Source organism: Elephantulus edwardii, unplaced genomic scaffold (genome assembly GCF_000299155.1).
Source record: "Elephantulus edwardii isolate Elephantulus edwardi_28Jun2011 unplaced genomic scaffold, EleEdw1.0 scaffold00286, whole genome shotgun sequence".
NCBI lineage: Eukaryota > Metazoa > Chordata > Mammalia > Macroscelidea > Macroscelididae > Elephantulus > Elephantulus edwardii.
In genome coordinates, this window is record NW_006400036.1 from 1,975,527 (window position 1) to 1,997,541 (window position 22,015).

General features: G+C 55.0%; 1 protein-coding gene across 1 annotated transcript in view; it reads right to left on the bottom strand.

Annotated features, from left to right (window-relative positions):
• Positions 1 to 537: 537 nt before the first annotated feature.
• NTN1 (netrin 1) overlaps positions 538 to 22,015 on the bottom strand; it is a 254,176-nt gene continuing 232,698 nt past the window's right edge. The window contains exons 5-6 of the mRNA XM_006900501.1: positions 14,336 to 14,410; positions 538 to 877 (exon numbers count right to left, since the gene is read on the bottom strand). Coding sequence (XP_006900563.1) covers positions 549 to 877; positions 14,336 to 14,410 — 404 coding nt within the window. The 3' untranslated portion in view covers positions 538 to 548. The remainder of the gene's footprint in view (positions 878 to 14,335; positions 14,411 to 22,015) is intronic.

Genomic DNA, 22,015 nt, shown 5'->3' on the forward strand with positions numbered 1-22,015 from the left:
CATTCCTGATGCCTGGCCCACCAGACAGGCCTGGTGGTCACAGACAGGCTCTCTGCGCATTCCCGGAGAAAGCAAAGGTGGAAGGAGAGGACCCCGCTGTCTCTCGGGTTTGGGATGGTGGTCTCCTTGGGCTTACTCTGCCCCCTTTCCCCGAGGCTGCCAGCCTGAGAATTCACAGTTGTTCCTCTCAAGTCAGTCACCTTTGCGGAACCTTCAACAACCCCTACCTATGTGGTCTGAGCCTGTCCCTGGGGGTCCCGGCCCCTCCACGGCCACCCCACCCAGCCCTTGGGAGGGAGGCGCGTCTCTGCTCTGGAAGGAGCCCTGTGAGGTAGCTAAGTGTCGTCCTCAAGTCCCCAGAGCCTTGCCTGCTGCACCGCGAGCCACCACGCCCTCGGCCCAGGGCGCAGGGGACAGGGGAGGGGCAGGGGCGGGGCCACCGAGGGCTCCACCCCGCCGCCCCCTCCCCACCCCCCCAGCCGCCGGGAGCCCGGGCCGAGCCGGCCGTGGCGGTGACCGTGGCCGTGACCGCCCGCGCCGCGGCTCCGCTAGGCCTTCTTGCACTTGCCCTTCTTCTCGCGCTGCTGGAACTTGCGCAGCCGCCGCGCCCACGTGTCCCGCCACTGGATGACCAGGCTGCTCTTGTCGGCCACGATGCCGCTCTGGTCCGGCGAGTCCTCCGCGTTGCCCAGGAGCAGGTACTTCTTGAGGGGCTTGATTTTGGGGCACTTGCAGGCAATGTCCCGCGAACGGATCCACAGGCTCTGGTCACCACGGCGGATGCGGCTGGCTCCCTGCTTGTACACCGAGATGACGTTCACCGTGAACTTCCACCAGTCCCCAGCCTTGTCTGCCTTTAGGATGTGGATCTGCACGGCTGAGAGGAAACACAGGGCGCGGGTGGGCAGAGGCAGAGCGGGCAGCCTGGGCTCCAGCCCCACGCTGTGTCCACGCCGGAGCGGGGACCAGGTGGAGCAGCCCCACTGAAGACATTAAGGAAGCCCCAAGCTCTGGCGCCCAGCTGGGCCCAGGCAGCCCATAGGAACTGACCCCCTGCCCAGCACGAGCCACACATCGACAGTCCCATCTTTTAGCACCCAGCTTCCCACACCCCCTCAACTTAAACTCAGGCCGCCAGCACGTGACCTTGGTGCCCATGTGAAAGAGGTTCTTCTCTCAAAGGGCAGTGAACCCCTTCCAGTGTGTGTTGGCAGTGTCCTGAGCTGTCACCTCCCTTCCTCCTGGGTTAGCCTCTGTCATCCTCACACTCTGCCTCTGTTTTTTTCAAGCACAGTCCTCAGACTGGGGTGTGACTAGAGTCCAGTCACCCAGCATCCCAGTGTCAACAGGTGTGGGTGGGGCCCAGGACATGCACTGCCGACCAGAGTGCTCCGGGGGCGACCACTGAGAACCGTCACCCCGCTAAATCATAATCAATGTTTGTCCTGCTGAATGTTCAGTATTACACACACACACAAAACGGAGGAGGGGGAAGCTCTTAGAAAAAAGGCTGAATCTTTATCACATCAACCTGTGAAATGTTAGCTCAAATAAAAACAAGTTTCTTTATGACAAAACTTTGCAGTCTTGACCCCAGTGCTCTATGTGTGTGCATACAGATACACATTGCATTGGGTGTGTGTGTGTGTGTGTACACAGATGCATATATGCCACTGATTTCACTAACATCCCCAACTGCAGAGCTTTTGGCTGGGAGCATCTCAGGTCACCACACGTCTAGGACCCTACTTGGGAATTGCTCGTGGCACACATGAGCACACAACCCTCCCTTCCCTCCTGGCAGGCACTGGACATGCCCTGCTGAGCCCACCCTCTGTGTCTTGTCCCCCTTCTCCACAGTGAGAACAAGTCTGTTCCTGGGGCCACCAGGCTGCCAAGTGGGTTTGAGTCCTCTGGAGCAAGGAGGGGCAGTTTGTCCATCCAGAAGACAGAAAAAGAAACAGGCACAAGGCTGGTGGTCCCTCCTCTCAGCCTAGGGAAGCCATGAAGCTGCACTGTCCTCCCCACTGAGTACCTTCCACTTGTGGCTCAGACTGCAGGCCCACCCTCAGCTCGCTGGCTTATTCCAGAGTCTCTAGGGGTCACTCTGCCCTCCAACTTAGGGACCCTCCTGATTCCCATCCTGTGCTCAAGCTCGGACAGGGTGATGGGGAGGGGCAGCGCCTGGGAGGGACTAGGGGACCATCGAACACCCCACCCTCTGCCTTAATTCTTTGGGGCGAGAGAACTGGTGGATTTTCCCATATTTTTGTCTCAGTTGTTCCGGGGCATCCTGAACTTTGCACTCCAGTCTGAGGGCTCCAAAGAATGGCTGCCATGGCAACCGTTTCCATGTTTATGTCACCAAGGGACTCAACACTCAGTGTGAACTCGGAAGGGGCGGTGGGGAGCCCTCTGGAGAAGTGGCTGGGCTGTGTGTGTGTGTGTGACTGTGCAGACCCAGGTCACCGTGGCAACTGAGAGCCCCTCCGCTAAGCAACGGGGAGCCCCCAGCCTCCCCCTGAGAGCCCTGGTTTCCTCTCCCCGGGGCTGAGCAGAATATGGAATGAGCCTCCCTCAGTGGGTGGCTGTCTCGTGTACCACCTCAGACCCTGGCACACTACTATGGCCCCCTGGCTAGGGTGAGCTGGGGCAGCCAGGCCAGGGAGCCTCAGAAGGCACCTTGGCGTGGGCCCTGGAGAATGCAGTTTTGAGCCCAAGCAGTGACCACCTATTGGTCTTGGGGGACTGGAAGGTTTTGATGGCCTTCAGCTCAGCTATGTCTGGGCTTGAGTTGTCCTTCAAAGCTGCCAAGCGACTTCCTCCTCCCAGACACACTTGCTGAGCAGGAGGGTGAGGGATCCACTCCACCCTCTCGATCTTTGAACTCTTCTCTCCCCTCAGTGGATGCCAGGAAACCCAGAGGAGCCCTCGCTGCCCTCCAGGGTCTACAGCACAATCTAAGCAGATGCCTCCCACCCCAAGTCACAGCTAGCACAGGGTTGTGTCCCCCTGCCTTGCTTTACAGCCCAGAGACGTGCCCTCCCTGGACGCCTCGCTGTCCTGGAGAACCCAGAGGGACAAAGTAGTTGGTCCTTCTTCCCCTGCCCTCCCTGGGTGGGAGTGGCCTTGGCTCCTGGGTGGGAGGGCCAGGCAGGGACAGGGACAAGGAGGGCAATGGCGGAGTCAGGTGACGGTGCTGGAATCGTTCCACGGGTCTGCTGCACTTGGCTGCTCTGGCACATTACACAGCGCACCGGTATGAGCTACACACGTGGTGGCCAGGCCAAGACCCTACGGCACACACACTGCCGAAAAAGACTCGGTCCACAGTGGCGCGGTGGTCTCGGTGGGCTTGCCCTGCATGGGAGGAGCACTGGCTCGCTCAGGGCCTGGCCTGCTGGTACCACAGACAGTGCTGTTTGGCTCCCAGCCGGCAAGGCCCGGGGCTTGAGGCTTCACGGAACCCTGCTGGCCAGGCCCTGCCAGCACAGACATTCCTGTGGTGACACCCAACCCTGGCCTGGGTGCATGGATGTGGCAGCTGTGCCCTGTGTCGTGGCTGTGTCCCCGCCAGGTCCCTGACACCCACGCAGCTGAAATGCCCCTAGGCCAATCCGCCTCAGTGCTTAGGATGCCCCAATCCCCACTGTCATCATACTCAGCCAGGCCCCGGGATGGGGACACCTCATTCTATATCCACAAGTGGGGAGATGATGAGACCAACTCTGAAAGGCCACATGCTGACAGCCATCTGTGTGACACGTGATGACCCACGCGTGTCAGGGAGAACTGTGCCACGCAGACCTTTTCGGGGCCTAGTTCTCCAAAGCAGACCCCTTTTTTCTGGGGTACCTGTCGGTGCACTCGAACCGTCAATCCTGTTAGCAGCCTTGTGTTAACCATTGGCACCACCCACAGACTCCACCCTCACAAAGGCAGACCCTGAAATCAGACCAGGACGGAGAGGCTAGGTTGGGGCTCCGTCCACCAGTGTGGCTGGGTCACCTGAGGGAAGATGACCTGTGGGGACAATGGGTCACCGTGACTGTCTTCTGCAGCATGCAAGGAGCCTGAGGACAAGCTGGCAGGGCCTCCGCCTGCGAGGTAGGCAGGAGCCAGGCCGGCTACCCTGAGCCATACTTACACACCCCTCCCATGAGTTCTTGTCCTCCCCACCAATACAGGTCGGGGCTGGTTCTAGAAGGGTGCTTATCTACCCAGTTCTTGCTGTGGGCAGCAGTCTGTGTACCAGAGGCTTGAGCAGGCACTAGAGGAAGCCTAGCTGGTGCTGGTGGCACCCCCACACCAGGCCCCAGCCAGCTGTGGGCTCAGACCTGTAAAGAACAGCAAGCAGAGGCCTAGAGAGGTGAGGAGCCGGCCTTAGAGGCTCAGGACCATCCTGAGCCATCTGGGACAGGCTGGGCTCTGTCCCTGTCCACAAAGTCCACGTACTTCCTCTAAAAGGACTGAGCAGCAGCGCCCCCAGCTCAGCCAGGGTTTCAGGGGACTCCAGCCAGGATTTCCAAGCAAGGAGCCCAGGTCGGCCGCAGGGCAGGCAGAGTGAGGAATACCTTCAAAGTCCTAACAGGAGCTGGGCAACACGTGCAGAAGAAGCAGCACCTCACTCTGTCCCTCTGCCTGGCTCTGAAGGGCTGGCCAGGGCTGTAGGGGGTGAGGCGAGGAGCCCATGGAGGCCGGGGTCAGGAGGGGCATTCTGCAACAGGCTGGTTCTGCCTGAAGAGGTGGGGGACCAGGAGGCAGGGCGTCAGAGGGCTGTGTGCCTTGGAGTGCGGTCTCTGGGACAAGGAGGCCAGGATATAGTCCCCATGGGCTGAAGGCCACGCCTGAGTCACACTTCCAAGCACTGGTGCGTTCTTTCACAGGAGCTGGCGTATGGCCATCCCTCCCAGGATGTCCATCCTCCTAGAGTCCCAGTGCTGGGGACATTAAGACACCATGAGAAGCCTGAAAAGTGACTCGCTACTCTGTGTCCATCCAGAGCCCTGGAGACCCAAAACCTGCATCCCTGTCTCTCGCTCCAGTCCCAGGATCCACCAGTGCCTGTCACCTCCAGGCCCTCCAAGGTCCTAGTATGGCCTCCACTGTGGAAGGCGAGTGGCAAGAGGTAGCTTGACAGACAGATGACTCTGCATGGGTTTGGGGGACCTCCTGCTGGGGTCACAGCTCCTGCCTCCATTGGACAGGTTCCAGTGGGGCTGCCTGGCCAGGGGAGGACCCAGATGTCTCACTCACCTGTGGTGAGAACTGACCTCCGGTAGGAAAAGGGACATGTGGAGGCTTTGGGGTTTGGCACCAGCCAGGGCTAGCCTTAGCTGAAGGCCCCTCTCTTCCCAGCTGGCCCCCCTACAGGGAGGTTTCCCACCTCCAGGAAGTCTCCTGGGTTTATACGGGCCTCTCAGGGTGAACAGGAGCCCTATAGTCCTGCCCCCCCCGCCCCCATGAAGGAGCTTTGGTGGTTGAGTGTCTGCCCCTTGCCAGGCACATCGTCCTGCTGGGGAGGCCTGCCATCCATTGGCCTCAGGGACAGTGGCCAGGACTCAATGGGAGAGGACACGAAACTCACAGCAGCTATTAAAACCACACAGCCCAGTACAAAAAGGCTGTCACAAGGTCCGGCCACCTCCATGAACTGCAGCGCTGACCACGTGCTCCCCCACCGCCTGTGAAGTAAGAGACAGCAGCCGAGCTGAGCTGGGTCTTCAAGGACGGCGGAGAGTCCTCAGGAATTGAGGCTGCCACTCCTGCTGTCACCCCAGATCTTGAAAAGGGGTTCCCAAGTTTAGGACTTCCAATGTCTCTCCTTCAGCCAATGCTATGTGAGTCACTCTCGCCTCTGTGCATCAATGTGTATGCTGCCTCAGTTTCCCCTGCTGGGTCCGGTGCTCTTCTTGGGAGAGAAGAGGGACCAGGGCCCCAGGAGGAGGGACCAGGCAGCCTGAACATGACAGCAGTGGGCTCCCAGGAGGACACAGGCCCTGCTCCCCAGACTGTCGTGTGAGAAGAGAGTGACATGCTGACATCGACTCTGTAAGGGGCAGACTGCAGATACACTCGCCCTCATCCAGGGATGGGCACCCCACACTGTGGACAGGTCCTGCCCACAAATCAGCCTTCCCTGTGTGAGCAGCAGCTGACTCCTCATCCAGTGCTCCCCCACACCCCAAGTTCTGAGGTGACCTCCCCAGGGCGGGTTATTAGAGGAGGTTTGAGGTGCCATCTTCTGAGGGCTGGACCAGCTCATGGTATGCCCTGACGGTCCACAGCCACCTGGGCCCAGAGGCCAAAGGCTGGCTGGCTGCACAAACAGGCCAGACTCTGTCCACAGAGCGGAGAGGGCAGGGCCTGCTGGTAGGACAGTCTAGCAATGAATGTTCTGCACCAGGCCCGGGCGGTACCTGGCTGGCCTCTGGAGCCTCCTCTCCCCCGAGAGCCTCAGTCCGGCCCCCTTTGCCTCCAGGCACCCGTTCTGATGGAAAGCTGGATGTGGAGGGCATGTCGGATCCAGGGCACTGCTGGGGGGGTCAGGACTGCTGCTCTGATGCTTAAGTTCTGCCACCAGTGGGGTCACCAGTAGCTTCCAATCAAGTTTCCAGAATAGGGTAGACTAGAGGAATATCACAGTCGGAAAAGCAGAGGGGCAACAAGAGAGGCAGCCCCTCAACGAGACGGGTTAGCCCAGTGGCTGCAACAACGTGCTGGATCACAGGGAGTGAGGAGGGGCAGGCACTGCGTCCTTCTGCCCTACAAGGGTCAACAGGAAGGGAGCTCAGATGGCCTAGTGGTGAGAAGCTGCGCTGCAACCCTGAAGGCTCACAGTTCAAATCCACCCACTGCTCCGTGGAAGAAAAGATGGGGAATCTCTTCCCGTGTGATTAACTGCCTCTGAAAACCTGCTGGAGGATCAGCTCTGGGTCAGTTTGGACTCAACAGTATCCCACAACAACAAGGCCAGAAATCAGTGGTATCCTTAGAATAAGGACACAAGGGCTGATAGAAGTTGGAGGTGTTTAACAGAAGGAAGGTAGGAAAGCCTGGAGCTCCTGGAGACTGAGCCAAGAGATCCTGTGGATCACACAGAATGCTGCCCGACACCGCGCTGAGGGGGAGGCCGCTGAGGGGAAGACACGCAGGACGCACAGGGGCCACAACAATGGATGTAAGAATGACGACGAGAGTCAAGACAGCACAGGACTGGGCAGGGACTCCCTGGTGGTTCCTGAGGTCACCATGAGGTGGGGCTGACCTGAAAGCAACTCCCACCACCATCAACTCCCACCACCACAGGAGACTCAGGCAACAGTCCAATCCACCACCCAGGCCTCCATCACGGCCCCACAGCAATGACAGCAAAGCAGACCCGCCTCCCCAGCTGGGCGGGCCGAGGCAGCAGTTCCCACCAGCGCCAGGACGCAGCTCAGACCCTGCCTGGGTCCCCTCGTGCACCACTGACATGCCACACCTTCTCTGAGCATCTTCAGTCTACCCCCAAAGCTCAACCATCCTCAAGCATCCAACCTGCATCAACAAGGACCCCCAAGGAAAGTGCTCCAGGTTCTGGGGAACAAAGCCCGAGAGGTGCCGGGCGGGGAAGTGTGTGGGGACCCGTGACAGAGCCATGCTCACTTGCAGACATTGATTCAGGTGCGTAAGATGAGAAGGTGCCTCCTCACCTACACCCCACCCCGGTGTCTGGAGGGAGCTCAGGCCAGCATGCACAGGGCTGCCCCATCTCCCGACTCAGGGGCCTGGAGAGGAAGGAACTTGGGGATAGCAGATGGGGTGCTCTTGTTCTGGGCACAAAACACACTAATCTACAGTGAGAGGCTGGCCATCAGGACCCACCTGGCACCCCTTATCAGGAAGCACGCTCCCTCCCCACCTCTGGAAGAGGCTGATCAGTGGACTGTGGCTACCAGCAGGGCAGGCTAGCTCTCAGGCGCCCTGGACATAAAACGGGTGAGAGCTCCTTTCTGTGGGCCGTCAGAGCCCTCCCTGTCCACTCCTACTTCCCCAAACCAGATTGTTCAGCACACAGGAAACCAGGCCTGGGGAGCACGTGAGGGAGGGAGGATGCCCTGGGAGAACAGACAGATGAGACCAGGGCAGACCCTCCTTGCCCAGGGCAGGCCACTCTGGAGCCCCTGCTTCCATGCAGCCCTTGCCACCTTGGCAGGCCCAGCAGGAGCCCTACTGCCCTCACTGTGGGAGCAGGGTCACTCTGCTGGGAAGGGCTCCATCCACCCCCAGCCTGCACTACCCCGTCAAGGCCTGGCCCTGGGCAGCACAGTCTGCTGTGGGCTCAGGAGCTTTCTGTCAAGTTGTGACTGGGCCCAGCCAGCCCCTGCCTGCCTGACCTGGTGGTCACTGCATCCTGCGACCTCAGGCTGACGCACACGGACCCAGACCCACATCTGGACTCCATATGAGGCTGGCATTCACAGGGGGAGGTCACATCTGGCTGAGGAAATTGAAGGATCCCCAGGAGACCAGTGACCCCTGGGGAAGGGTCAGTGAGCCTCTGAAACACCATGACACAAGCAGCCGGATGGTCTGCTGGGGACGATGCCCTGGGAGGCAGCTTTTCCCATGAGCCACTGCCAGCTGCTTCCCTGTCCTTGCAGGGTGCTCTGCCAACTGCTGCCCTCCCACGGGGACAGCTCCCCATGTGACCCTCTCATGGGACAGCTCCCCAAGTGACCCTCCTATGGGGACACTCCCCAAGTAACCCTCCCACAGGACAGCTCCCCATGTGACCCTCCCACGGGACAGCTCCCCATATGATCCTCCCACGGGGGCGCTCCCCAAGTGACCCTTCCACGGAGACAGCTCCTCAAGTGACCCTCCCATGGAAACAGCTTCCCACGTGACCCTCCCACAGGGATAGCTCCCCAGGTGACCCTGCCATGGGGATAGTTCCCCTCATGGCATTCCCACGGGGACAGCTTCCCACGTGACCCTCCCACAGGGACAGCTCCCCACGTGACCCTCCCACAGGGACAGCTCCCCACGGGGATAGCTCCCCAGGTGACCTGACATGGGGACAGCTCCCCACGTGACCCTCCACAGGGACAGCTCCTTTAGGTCTCCTCCAGCATCCGCACCCACATCCATATTCTGAAGCCACATCACGCTCTTGATGCAGTAACTTCATCCACACAACAGGCCGGCAACCTGTCTCAGCACTTGATCAGGAAGAGCTATTGACCCCAGGTCAACAACAGGAAGATGTGGTGTAAAAAGGGAAGGGGCTATTGGTTGAGGGGACAGCTGTGCCTGACCATGCTGCCAAAGGCTAAACTCCCCGGCACGAGGCAGCAGCGAGACCTCAGGCCCTGGGATACCAACTCTGGAGATGCTGTCTTGTTTCATCTCGGTGTTCCACACACAGAGGTAAAACTCCCTCCCTCACACAGGACTTGTGAGGATTCAGTCCTTTAAAAGGAGAAAGAAGGGGGCGGAGTGCTGAGCCCCGCACCTGACGCAGGGAGTGGTCACTGGCCCCTCCGACTGGCTTTCTGGGGCCACACCCTCAACATGAACCACTGTGCCACCATGGAGGAGAACTCTGGACAGCGCTTCTCAGTAGAATATTCTGTCTTTCCATCTGCTGGTACCAATATGTCTCTCAACAAAAGGAGTGACTAATAAACATTTCTGGGAAGGGATCATTTTTCCAAGAACAGGGAGCTGAACTCACCTTTTAGAGTGCACAGCCCGTCCTACTGCCCGAGTCCAGGAGGGAGGTGGTGCTGGGGTGAGGAGCCTGCGGGCCTCTGAGAGTCACTCTCATGGGGCAAAGTCAGATCAGACTTCCCCTAGGAACCCCGCCTCTCTCTCCCCTGTGCGCTCTCCCCCCCACCCCACCCCCGCACCCGGCTCCCACCACTCGCTGTGCCTCAGTCACACCAGCCTGCTTCTGCACCCTGGAGACCCACCCACCTGCCCGGGCTCCCTGCTTTGCCGGACAGCACTGGCCCCTCCAGGAAGCTGTTCCCCACACACCCCCCCCATCAGGCCACATCTGCCTGACACCCACAGAGGAATCCCCTCTGTGGCTTGCATCTGTGTGTATCGTCCCCTGGACTGAAAGCTCCATGAGGACAAAGATGTGCTCCATGGACTCTCTGTTCTGAGCAGGGTTGGGTGGGGTGGAGTGTGTGTGTGGGGCAACAGGAGCTTGAGATGTGCATGTGACATGAATATGTGTACGTGTGTGTGACAGAGCTCATGCATATGTACGCACACATGGCTGTGTGTGCACGTAGCAGCTCTGTGTGTGTGACAAAGGTCCCTTAACGATTACTGTGTTCACATGCAAAAGTGCTCACGTGACCTCGTGCCTACGAATGTGTGCACACGGCAGCTGTGTGAGGGGCAAAGGCCCTCAAATGCTTACGACGTCCACAGCAGCGTGAGACAAGACAATACAGAGGAAGACATGGAGTCAGGAGGAGAGGACGCAGAGGCTGGGGCAAGACCACAGGACCCTTACGGGTGGAGCAAGACGGTGGGAAGCTTATGGGTGGACCATGGAAGGGAGTGTGGGGAGGCCCTGCAGTGTTATGCAAGGAGACCAGACCTGAAGGAGACATGGGGTGTCCAAGACAGAGTGCAGAGGGGTGTCAGGCCCCCCATCTGCACTGGGCCACTGAGAGGCTAGAAGATGCCGCTTTCTACACCACTTCAGAACATCCCAGGTCCAAACACTCCCCCAGACCTCCACCAAAAGCATCCAGCGCCTGGTCAGGCGCAGCCCAGCAGCCTCAATGAAACAAGGCCAGGCTTGAGGTCTGTGGGCGCTGGGGCCTAAGTGACATCTTCCCACTCTTGAATACACTGCCTGTGTTCCAGGCAGACACATGAGAGCGTGCTCTGGTTGCCAAGCGGCTTGACCCCAATTTACACATGTGCACACACATGCAGAGACACACGGTAACACACACACACACACACACACACACACACACACACACACACACGACTCATGTCTGCACAAAAGGAAAGGCCCCGGTGAGGACAGGTTTTCCTGGTGAGTTGACAGAATTGCTAATACACCTCAAACTAATAAAATTTCTCTTTCCTTAATGACCTGGCCTTCCCACTGGTCTTCAGGCATTTGCAAGGTGAACCAATTCCCCTAGAGGGCAACAGAGGGCTGAAGTGGCCCAGACAGGTCAGGAGGGGACGTCACTGCTGACCTCTGCTCCCCAGAGTCGGCATTCAACACGGTGGGGGGTGAGAGGCGAAGTCCAGGTGTGCGGGATTGTGACGGGGCACAGGGAGGGCAGCATGAAGGACGGAGCAAACTGGAACCAGAACTGTCCACTCCTATCTCCACCTCAGAGCGGTAACTCCCTGTGGTCCAGCAGAGCCCACGGCAAGGACTCAGGGTTCTCGTGGGTCTGTAAGGGAAGGGGGCTTGTGGGCAGGCGAGAAAACCAAGACTATGACAACTTTTTCTGACACAGCTCGGGGTCTCTCTATGGGGTTGCACCCTTGCTTGGAGGCAGTGCTTCCTTGGTCTCTGAAACAAGCCTGCAGTTTGCGAACCACAATTTCACTTCTGGGGGAGCTGAAGTTTCTGCCCTGAGCTGAGAGCCCTCTAAAGGAGTTTTGGGGAATTTATCATGAAGCCCAGAGGGGTCCTGAAGGTGGACATCTATGGCCCAGTGAATTCTGAAAGGCCATCACAACTGTGAGAGGGGCCGCAGGAAGCCCTTGGAAGGAGGTGAATCGCACTGTGGACTATGCATAAATGTCCACATACACGTATACACACACACACTCTTGCACAGACACACGCATGCACACACATACACGCATACACATACACCCACACACACATGCACACACTAACGTGCGTGCGCACACACACGCACACATTCACAGACACACATGTGCACCTACGTTTTAGGGATCCTCAAAAGCCCTCTGTGGCCACTTGGGCCTTATCATCCCATTACTTTATGATAAAAGTTTCCAACTATTTTCCTTATTAAAATGGCCTACTGTTAAGATGTGGCATTACAATCCCAAAGGCATGTGATTCGAATCCACCAGCTGCTTTGTGGGAGAAAGATGGACAATTTCATCCTGTGCAAATTTCTGCCCCTGAAAACCCGCTGGAAGGTCGGCTACAACTGGGTCCTGACTGGACCAAACACAACAACAGAAACAACTAACTAACTCTAAATTCACTGCTGTTGAATCAGAACCAACACATAGCTGACTCTCCAGAGAGAGAGAGAGAGAGAGAGAGAGAGAGAGAGAGAGAGAGAGAGAGAGTGTGTGTGTGTGTGTTTTGCAGGGTTTTTGTTTTTCAATTTTCTACTTTTAAAAAAAATTCATTGTTGCACCTTTTCATTCCCTCGGCCCCAGCCCACCCTGCAATGCACCCCTTGTTCTGGACTGTTGTCATGCATATAATGCCTTATTGCCTATTCCTTTCAGACAGTACTTTCCCTCATCTGTTCCAAGGCAGTGCTCATAATCTATCTCCAGTTGGTTTCCAGAGGCCATAAATTGCACAGTGGATGGCCCATCTGTCTCTTTTGGACTTCGGTGGATTTGAACCAGTAGAGAGGCACCACTTTGGGGTTAGCAGTGTAACACCCTGCAGACTAAACCACCTGAGCTTTATGCAAAGGTTGTTGTTGAGTCCTGTGGAGTCAGAATGGACCCAGACCTGACCCTCCAGCAGCTTTTCAGAGGCAGTTAATCACACGGGAGGAGCCTGCTCATCTGTCTCCCCTGCAGCAGTTGGTGGATTCGAACAGCGTGCCTTCAGGATTGTAGCACAGGTTCTTGCCACTAGGCCACCAGAGCTCCCCTCTAAGCCATGGGGTCCTTGGGACCACTAGAGGTCATCATCTTAGAGATCACTCCTACTGGCTGCCTCGCCGACACCCAAACATTTGCTGGGTGCTTCCAGCACAGGTACAGCAGGTGGCATCACCTCAAGTTTCCAGGCAAGGAAACAGCCTTAGACAGGCATCAGTCGTACCCCAGGTTACACCCTCTGGGCTCACATCTGTGTGGCCTGAGGCCCTGTCTCAGAACACACAGTCTATGCCGTGAGTGTGCTCCTGGTAGGACTGGAGACAGGACTGTGAGTGGAGCCACACAGCAAGGCCATGTTGCTCCCCAGATGTGGCCAGGGGGGTGCTGCCGGACCTGTGGACGGGAACGTGTCTCCAGGACTAGATGCAGGACATACAGGACAGGCAGCTTCTGGCTGCACTTGAAGGAGCAGCGGAGGGAGGTGGGAAACCGCCAGGTCCCCCCGGGCCAGGATGAGGTCCTGGCCAGAATGACCATGCACCCAGACCCACAGAGCCCCCATGAGATAGGTGCCACAGGAGTGTCGAAGCAAGGACTCAGAGCCAGGGGCAGGGAGAGTTGAATGGGGTGCAAAGGTGTTTGCTACCCCTAATTCTAGAGAGGACAGGGCACAATGATAACAGGGACACGACACCCTTTCCCAGTGAGGGGAACCTGAAGATGCAGCTGACAGTGACCCCCCCCCACTTCTCGGGCTGTCATCTTGTAGTTCCCACCTGAGAAAGGCCCTGAGGGAGGCCCTTCAAGGTGCAGCGGAATCACCAGGCATTGTCGGCTGCCGTGGATTCTGCACCGATTCCCCAAGCACAGGGACTGTCTGGTCCTGTGCCATCCCCATGATCAGACCGTTGCCGTTTATAGGGTTTCAGAGATTGTTTGTTTGGACGGTTGCCAGGCCTTTCTTCCTAGTCTGTCTCAGGCTGGATGCACCAATGAAACCTGTTCAGCATCATAGCAACAGGCAAGTCTCTACTACAGACAGGTGGCGACTGTGCATAATGGGCACCAGCCAGGAATCAAACCCACCTCACACCTGGAAGGTGAAAGCCACACACAGTGACACAGTGCAGATCCTGCCCAGAATGGACTCAGAGGAGCACAGCTTCAGGATCTGCACTTGCATCACCCCCCAGAGTTCCCACGTCCTTTCTGATGCCAGAGAGATGTGCTGTGTGAAACTGGCTTAGGTACGGAGACCAGAGAGGTAGAGTGACAGGAACATGGTCACACAACCTGCAAGGGCAAAGGGAAAACCTGGGCCCAGCTTGGAAACGTTTGCCTCAGCTGCACTTTGCTGGCCTGAAGCCCCTTTCAAGGTCAGCTGGGGCTCCTCACACCCTTTGCCTCTGGGGGCCACAATGCAGGAGATGAGAAATTCCGGCCACTGTCCACAGCCCACACGTACCTACCAGTGCCATCTGGACCCCAGCCCCCCTGCTCCCCACCCCGGACAACGGGACCCCTCACTCACCATAGTCCTTCTTGCAGTACTTTTTCATGTTAATCTTCAGCTTTCCTTTAGAGGCCTTGCAGTACGAATCGCAGTCTGCAGGGCAGGGAGAGAGCACAGACAAAAACTAATTAGGCCTGCGATGAATAGCCTGGCGGGGCGGGCGGGAGGCCATCTCCCTGAATACCCTCAGCTGATACCCCTCGGCCAGGCCTCGGCTCGGGTGCGGGCAGGCAGCCATTCAGGGCAGGCCCGGCCTTCTAAAGAGGCACTGGGACAAAGGGCCCCCGCCCGGCCCCCCTCGGGCCTGACGAATCCTTTAGCGCCTGCAGGCCGCCCTGGCCTCGTCAGACGTGGCGGGCTGGTATTTTGCCACCCAGGGCTTCAGAGAGCCACACAAATTCCCCCGTTCTTAAGGCGCGACTGGAGCCTGATTAAAGCCGATAGAGGCTGCATTGTCACCCCGCGCCTGGGTCCGTGTCAGGCGCTGGCTTTCTCGGCGCGGAGCCTCTAGATGGGGTCAGGCCCCAACAAAAGGGGTCACAGGGGAAATTAGTAGCCCGTGAAGCATTAGAAAGCCCCTTTGGTGTCCACTCTACTGGAGTGTGCAAATAAAATGCCCCACGGAGAGAGTTCACTTCTAATGGGCCCTACTGCTGAGAGGCAGGGCTGCGGGGCCGTGCCGGCCACTGCCACTTTAGGGGCCTCCAGGGTCCAGGGTCGGATGTGTGGGGCGCTGGGGCTGCCACAGGCCTGACTCTCCCGGGACGGTGGGTACTCACTCCAATGGAAAGCTCTACTGCACCCCACCTGGGCCCCTCCCTGCAGGCTCTTCCTGCAATTTGGGGCAGTGATGCAACGCTGTCATTAGATCTTCATGTGACATTCATGCAACCCCTCACAGATTCCTGACAAACCACCCTCGCTGATCTATATACTCACAACACTTTGATGTGCATGTTATACCCATCCTGCAGATAAGAAAACGGAGGCCTTGGACTTTGGGTCTGGCATGCCAGGCTGCATCTCAGTAACCAGTTGAGGACTTGTACTTAGTGTGAGGTGGGTGTGACACGGGGAGCGGGGAATGGGGACCAGCAGGGTCACGTCTAGGAGCTGTGGTGGGGCATGGCGGGTTGACGTGGCTCGTGACCCAGTAAGGAGTGGGGGAAGGGCAGCTGGAAGGGTGAGGGGATAAATGCTCCAATCCCCTCCCTGAGGCTCAGGTGAAGCACGGCTTAGCTCAGCAGAAAAGAGAGGAGAGAAAAGAAAACTGGGGACAAGCCCTGTGCCCCTCAGTGAGTCGGCACCCTTGCCTCAGGCGGCTGTGCTGCCTCTAAATTCTGGGGTGCACTGACAGCTGTTATTGAATGAAAATTGTTCCCACCCACTTGCCCTGAGTCTCCTCAGCCCCTCAGCTGGCTGTCAGTTCCAGAGAATGGCAGAAAAAGAGCTCCTTCCTGCTGCCCTGCCCAGGGAGGATGGAGGCAGTCCCAGTCCTGGTCTGTCACCTGGCTGGCTCCAAGCAGGGTCCTCCTGGCATGGAGGAACTGGGATGGCCGGAGGCAGAGACTGCCACTCTCCTGGGGTCAAGTCTGAGAGCAGACATGAGGGGTGAGGACAGCTCTGACACACAGGTCAGCTTGTGGTCCCCACTGTCACTGTTATGTCCCTCACTACTTCTCGGCCGCCTCCCAGACAGAGGACATGCACGGCAGAGCCCCACTCCCAGGCTGTGTAAGCCTGACGGTCCCTCTCTGACACTCAGGACATCGAGTGGGAACACGGGAAAGGCTGAGTGACATCCTCCAGGGACGGCCTGGGAAACGCTCAGATGTCTTCTGTGCCCTCAGTGTCAGCTCCTGTCAGTAGGAAATCACTTCCCTGGTCCCTCAGCACCCATTGTGGGGTCCCGGCCCTGCCACCAACCACCAGGCTCGCAGATGATGCCCTTTGTCACATCACTCTTCTGAGCCTCACCACCTCTGCGGGGTTTGGGGGGGGACTACTGCTCTCACTCTCAAGACGCCTTTTCTGTGTGAACCCTGGTTCACATAGGTGTCTCAACACTGCGATGGTTGGGAGGAGGCCGATCCTCTTCTCAGTCTGCCTCCGGCCCCTCAGCTCACCCCTCTCCTTCTCTCGACACCACTGTCCCAGTCAAGGAGCAGGTCAGCTGTTGCTGCCATTACAAACCCCACACGTAATGGAAGGAAACACCACCTCTCACATAACGTCCTCGTCTCCACCACAAGCCTGGGCCCATGGCTACCTCCCGGGGCTCATCTCCCAGGACTGCAGCAGAGATGCTCTGTTGAAGGTTTTCGCTGGTTTATTTTTGGAAGTAGATCACTTAGTCTGGAAGGTCCCCTGAAACCTGCTCACCATGTGCGACACTGGCGGTATTTGTAATTCTGGTAGCAAAGATCCCAACACCTTAACAACATACAAACTGGGTAGTGGCTAATCCGTTTCCACCTAGCGAGCGTTTTCAGAGCCAAGCACTGATGACAACTCACTAGAAGTGGCATTCCTCGCTGGCTAATTAAACCAAGCCCCTAGACTCTGTCTCAGCAAATCACAAGAGGGACCCGACAAGCTATCTTGACAAGAGGGGCGGATAGATATCAAGAGTCTGTATCTCAAAAATTGCAGCCACTGTTGTGGCATTTATGAGACATTGCCACCCCAATGGTTTACAGGGCTCCTCTTGATCTTTCTTTTAGTTCTGTTTTACAGATGGAGAAACTGAGCACAGACAGCCATGTGCCTTGTGAAGGGCCCGTGCTCTGGGCCCACTGGGTCCCAACCCGGAGCCACCATGGAACCATCAGGAAGCTCTGAAAATACACAGCTGGAGCCCCCCACCCACACAGATTCTCACTTGACTGGCTCAGGGAGCAGCCAGAGACCAGACTTTCAAAGCCTCTCATTTGGAGGATTCTTTTGTGCAGCCAGGGTCAGAACGATGTCTAAAGCAATCTGTAAGATATCAAGACAGCAGGCATGTTGTCTCTGCTTTGAGGACATGCACAGAGTATCCAGCCTCACAGGGGGAAGGCCACACAGGACAGGACTGGGGACAGCCCTTCCAGCCACTTGTCCTTACAGAACAGTGTCAGCCTCGGAATACAGGTCATGAATTCAAAATCATCATCATCATTTTGCTGAGTTTAATGGCTTTCCTCTCTGTCGGATGGAAGTTCTTGCTCTAAAGCATTCCCTATTCCCTTCAGATTCCCTGACTATAATTTCATCGTGCCACCATCAGCCTGTCAGTTTCTTGCCCTGAGGTAACTTTCATGTTGAAATCCTGGAAGGTATGTGGCCAGTAGTTCAAATATCAGTGGGGTTGGCCATGGTGGTTTCAGCGGTGCTTCCAGACTAAGACAGACCAGAAAGAAAGGTCTGGTGATGCATGTCTGAAAATCAACCGGTGACACAGAATGCTACCTAACACAGTGCTGGAAGGGAGCTCTGGGGGTGGATCTGCAGAGAATTAGGCTGCCAACACAAAGGTGGTGCCCTCTGGCCATCTAAATCCACCTGTAACTCCATGGGAGGATGGGCAATGTCCTCCTGAGGGGTTTATGTTGTTGCTGTTATGTGCCTCGAGTCACTTGCGACTCATGTGACCCTATGTACAACAGCCCTAAAACCTGCTCTGTCCTGCACCAATTGCACTGCCTCCGACACACCCATCTTGATTACGCCAGTCACTGAATCAATCCATCTCACAGAGGGCCTTCCTCTCCTGTGCTATCCCTCCACCCTCCCAAGCATGATGTCCCTCTCCAAGGACTGGTCCCTCCTTACAACATGTCCAAAGTATGTCAGATGAAGCTTCAGAATCCTTGCCTCCAAGGAGCAGTCTGGCCTAACCTTCTCCAGGATTAATCTGTTTGTTTTCCTAGCAGTCCATGGTACCCTCAATATAATACTCTTCTGCAGCACCACAGCTCAAAGGCATCAATTCTCCTTCTATCCTTCTTAGTCATGATCCAGCTCTCTGTGATTGCAAAGACCATGGCCTGTATCAGATGCACCTTAGTCTCCAGAGAGACACCATTGCTCTTCAGAACTTTGGAGCGATCCCTAACAGCAGACTTTCCCACTGCAATATGTCATTTAATTTCCTGGCTGCTGGTGCCAAGAGGTTTATAGCCTCTGAAAACTGTGGGTCAGCTAAGAGTCAGTTCTGACTAAGGATTAACGAGTTGTCGTGGTGCTGGAATATAGGCCCCTAGTTTAGAAGGCATTCGAAATACAACAGTGGACTTGAGCACTGGATCTCAAGATGGCTTAGGACCAGAAAACGTTCCATTTCACCCTGCTGTGTGGGGGCTATCAACCAGAGCTTGAGCCACAGCGGCTCACAATTTAGTCGTGAGCCACGAAGACCAAGGCGCCAAGCTTGTTAGTACCATACATATAAGGTGAGTCAACGGGCTCGGAGTGAAAGACTAGAATATCGGGCTCTGGGCACCATGCAACATCATTAGGACTTGGTTACTAGCTAGTCTACTGCCTGCGGACTCCTTCTTTTGGTTATATTCCAGATAGTTGGGGTCACTAGACAAGCAACACAGATAAGAGAACTGTTCCTGTAATTTCTTCCTCAGACACCAAGCTCAGAGAGACGGCTTCAGGTAGACAAACCACAGCTTTCAAAACCAGCTCTGTCTCCTTCTTCAGAAAGGGATCTGCTTGGCAGAAGCCCATGCAGCCTCTCCTACTTTTGTTCTAAAACAGCTATTAAGACAATGAAAGAATGAAAATTCACAGTCATGCCAGAAATGAAACTGATAGATGACCCCAACGTTGGAATCTGGGAGCAATCTCCAGTAATTACAGGCAGATGGTGGTGGAATGAATAAAACCTGCCCAGGTTTTACCTCCAGATGCAGCCCTTTGTCTGAACAGAAATGATGCTGGGAGAAGGGATGACAACAGAGACAAGAGGCAGGAAACAGGTGGGCAGGAAGTGGAAGGGCAGTGCGGGTGACGGGGGCTGACAAGAAGATGCTTAAGGGAGGGAAGGACAGTGGCTTCCCTGCAGACAGAATCTGTATCTTCATCTACACCGCAGACGCAAAGAATCAGAATGTCCAGCAAAGACAAAAAGACAAAGACAGCACTTACAGGGAGCAGAAGTAAACGTAGATACAAGGTGGCAAGAACTGGAGGTAGAGCTGTACATATCCCCATCACCCAGCCTGGACCTGAGATGAGAATCCAGGACCACCCTACCACAAAGGTTAGCATTTTTTCCTTGTAAAGGGCCAAAAATAGAAGTTTCTTTTTTTTAACTTTAAGGATCATATGGTTTCACACAATAAGTTAAATTTGCCATTGTAAACATGAAAGCAGACAAGCCGCTGTTGTTATGTGCCACTGAGTTGACTCCAAATCATAGTGACCTTATGTATAATAGCTCTGAATCCTGCCAATCTCACTGTCTCTGACATACCTATTCCCATTACCCCAGTCACTGAGTCAATTCATCTCATCCAGAGTCTTCCTTTCTTGTGGAAGGAATGGTCCCTCTTCAAGGAATGGACCCTCCTTGCAACATACCCGAAGTATGTCAGATGGAGCTTTGAAATCCTTACCTCTAAAGAGCAGTCTGGTTTTAGCCTCTTCAGGACGAACCTGGTTTTTCTGCTAGCAGTCCATGGTATATTCAATACCCCTCTCCAGCACTACAACTCAAAGGCATCAATTCTTCTTCTATCATCCTTAGTCGCTGTCCAGCTTTCTGATGCTGAGCAGGAAACTGTGAAGTCCATGGCCTGGATCGGCTGCACCTTAGTATCTAGACTGACATTGTTGCTCTTCAGTACTCTGGTGAGGTCCCTGATAGCAGATTTCCCCAATGCAATTTGTCCTTTTGATTTCCTGGCTGCTGGTACCAAAAGTGTTGATTGTGAAGTCAAGCAAGCTGAAGCTGTTAACAATCTCTATTTCTTCACTGTCTAACATGATGCTGTCAATTGGCCTAGTGGTAAAAATCTTTGTTTTCTTGATGTTGATCTTCAGTCCATATTGAAGGCTGCAGTCCTTGACTTTATGCAGCAAATGCTCCTTGGTTTTGCAAGCAAGGTTGTGTCATTTGCGTAACACAAGTTGTTGATGGGTCTTCCTCTAATCCTGATGCCACATTCCTCCTCATAGGGCTTAGCCTCCCAGATGATCTGTTCCGCATATATTGAAAAGTTCTGGAAATAGGATGCATTCCTGGTGTACACCCTCCTTCATTTTTGAACCATGTGTTTTCTTTCTCTGTTCTGATGACTGCCTTCTGGTCCAAGTACAGGTTTTGCATAAGCACAATCAAGCGTTCTGGGATTCCTATTCTTCTCAGAGTCAGCCACACTTTGTTGTAATCCACACAGTCAAATGCCTTTGCACGGTCAATAAAACAAATATAGACATTCCTGATACTCTGCTTTCAGCCAAGATCTATCTAACATTGGCTGTAATATTCCTCAGTGCTTAGCCTCTTCTAAAGCCAGCCTACACTTCTGGCAATTCTCTGCTGATGTACAGTCCAGTCATTTTTGGATCATTTTCAGCAGGGTCTTGCTTGCATGAGATATTAAAGATATTGTTAGATAATTTCCATACTGTGTTGCATCACCTTTTTTTTGGGAATGGGAACAAATACGGATCTCTTCCAATCAGCTGGCCAGGTCATTGTTCTCCAGATTTCTTGGCACAACTTGTTGAGCACATCCAGTGAAGTGTCTGTTGAAATATGTCAGTTGGTACGCCATCAATTCCTGGGGCCTTGTTTTTTGCCAATTCTTTCAGAGCAGCCTGAACTTCTCCTTCATCACCATAGGCTCTTGATTATATGTTGTCTCATGAAATTCTTCTGTGTCTATCAATTCTTTTTGGTACAGTGACAAATCTAAATGGGTGTTACAGACTTAAAATTCTTTAAAAACATAGCAGAAAACCATATGGAAAGTCAGGCCGAGCTGGAAAAGCCACATGGTGGTATAAAAAGGGCAAGGTGAGAGCAAATGAAGAGTACATAAAGCAAAAACTGGAACAAAAGCTCTAACCCCCCCAGTAACACAAAAATACATTCTGGAAAAAGTAAAAGGAAACAGTACTTTAGGAAGCCTAATGAGAAACTTAAAAGAATAAACTGAAAAAATTCTCATAGAATTTGTTGTTGTTACTACATTCTATTGAGTCACCTGAGACTCATAGCGACCATATGCACAACAGCTCTGAACCTGGGACAGTCTCCATCACATTTAATCCCACTGCCCCAGTTATTGTGTCAATCCATCTCATCCAGGGTCTTCCTCTCCTGCATGGTCCCTCCACCCTTCCAAGCATGATGTCCCTCTTCAAGGACTAGTTCCTCCTGGCCACATGCCCAAAGCATGTGAAATGGAGCTTCAAAACCCAGGCCTTCAGGGAGCAGCTTGTTTCACCCTCTCCAAGATAGACCTGTTTTTTCTCTTGGCAGTCCATGGTATGTTCAACATTCACTGGAGGTGGGCCGGAATATGGCCAAATGACATACCTGATATCAATAAGACCCCGAGAGGAAAACATTATGACCCAAGAATTTTATACCCAGCTAGACTGTCTTATATGTGTGCAGATCTTGAAATCCAAGGACAGCCTCAGTCTAATAAAAGTACAGAAAATATTCAGGCCATGCACCTGTCTGAAAGAAGT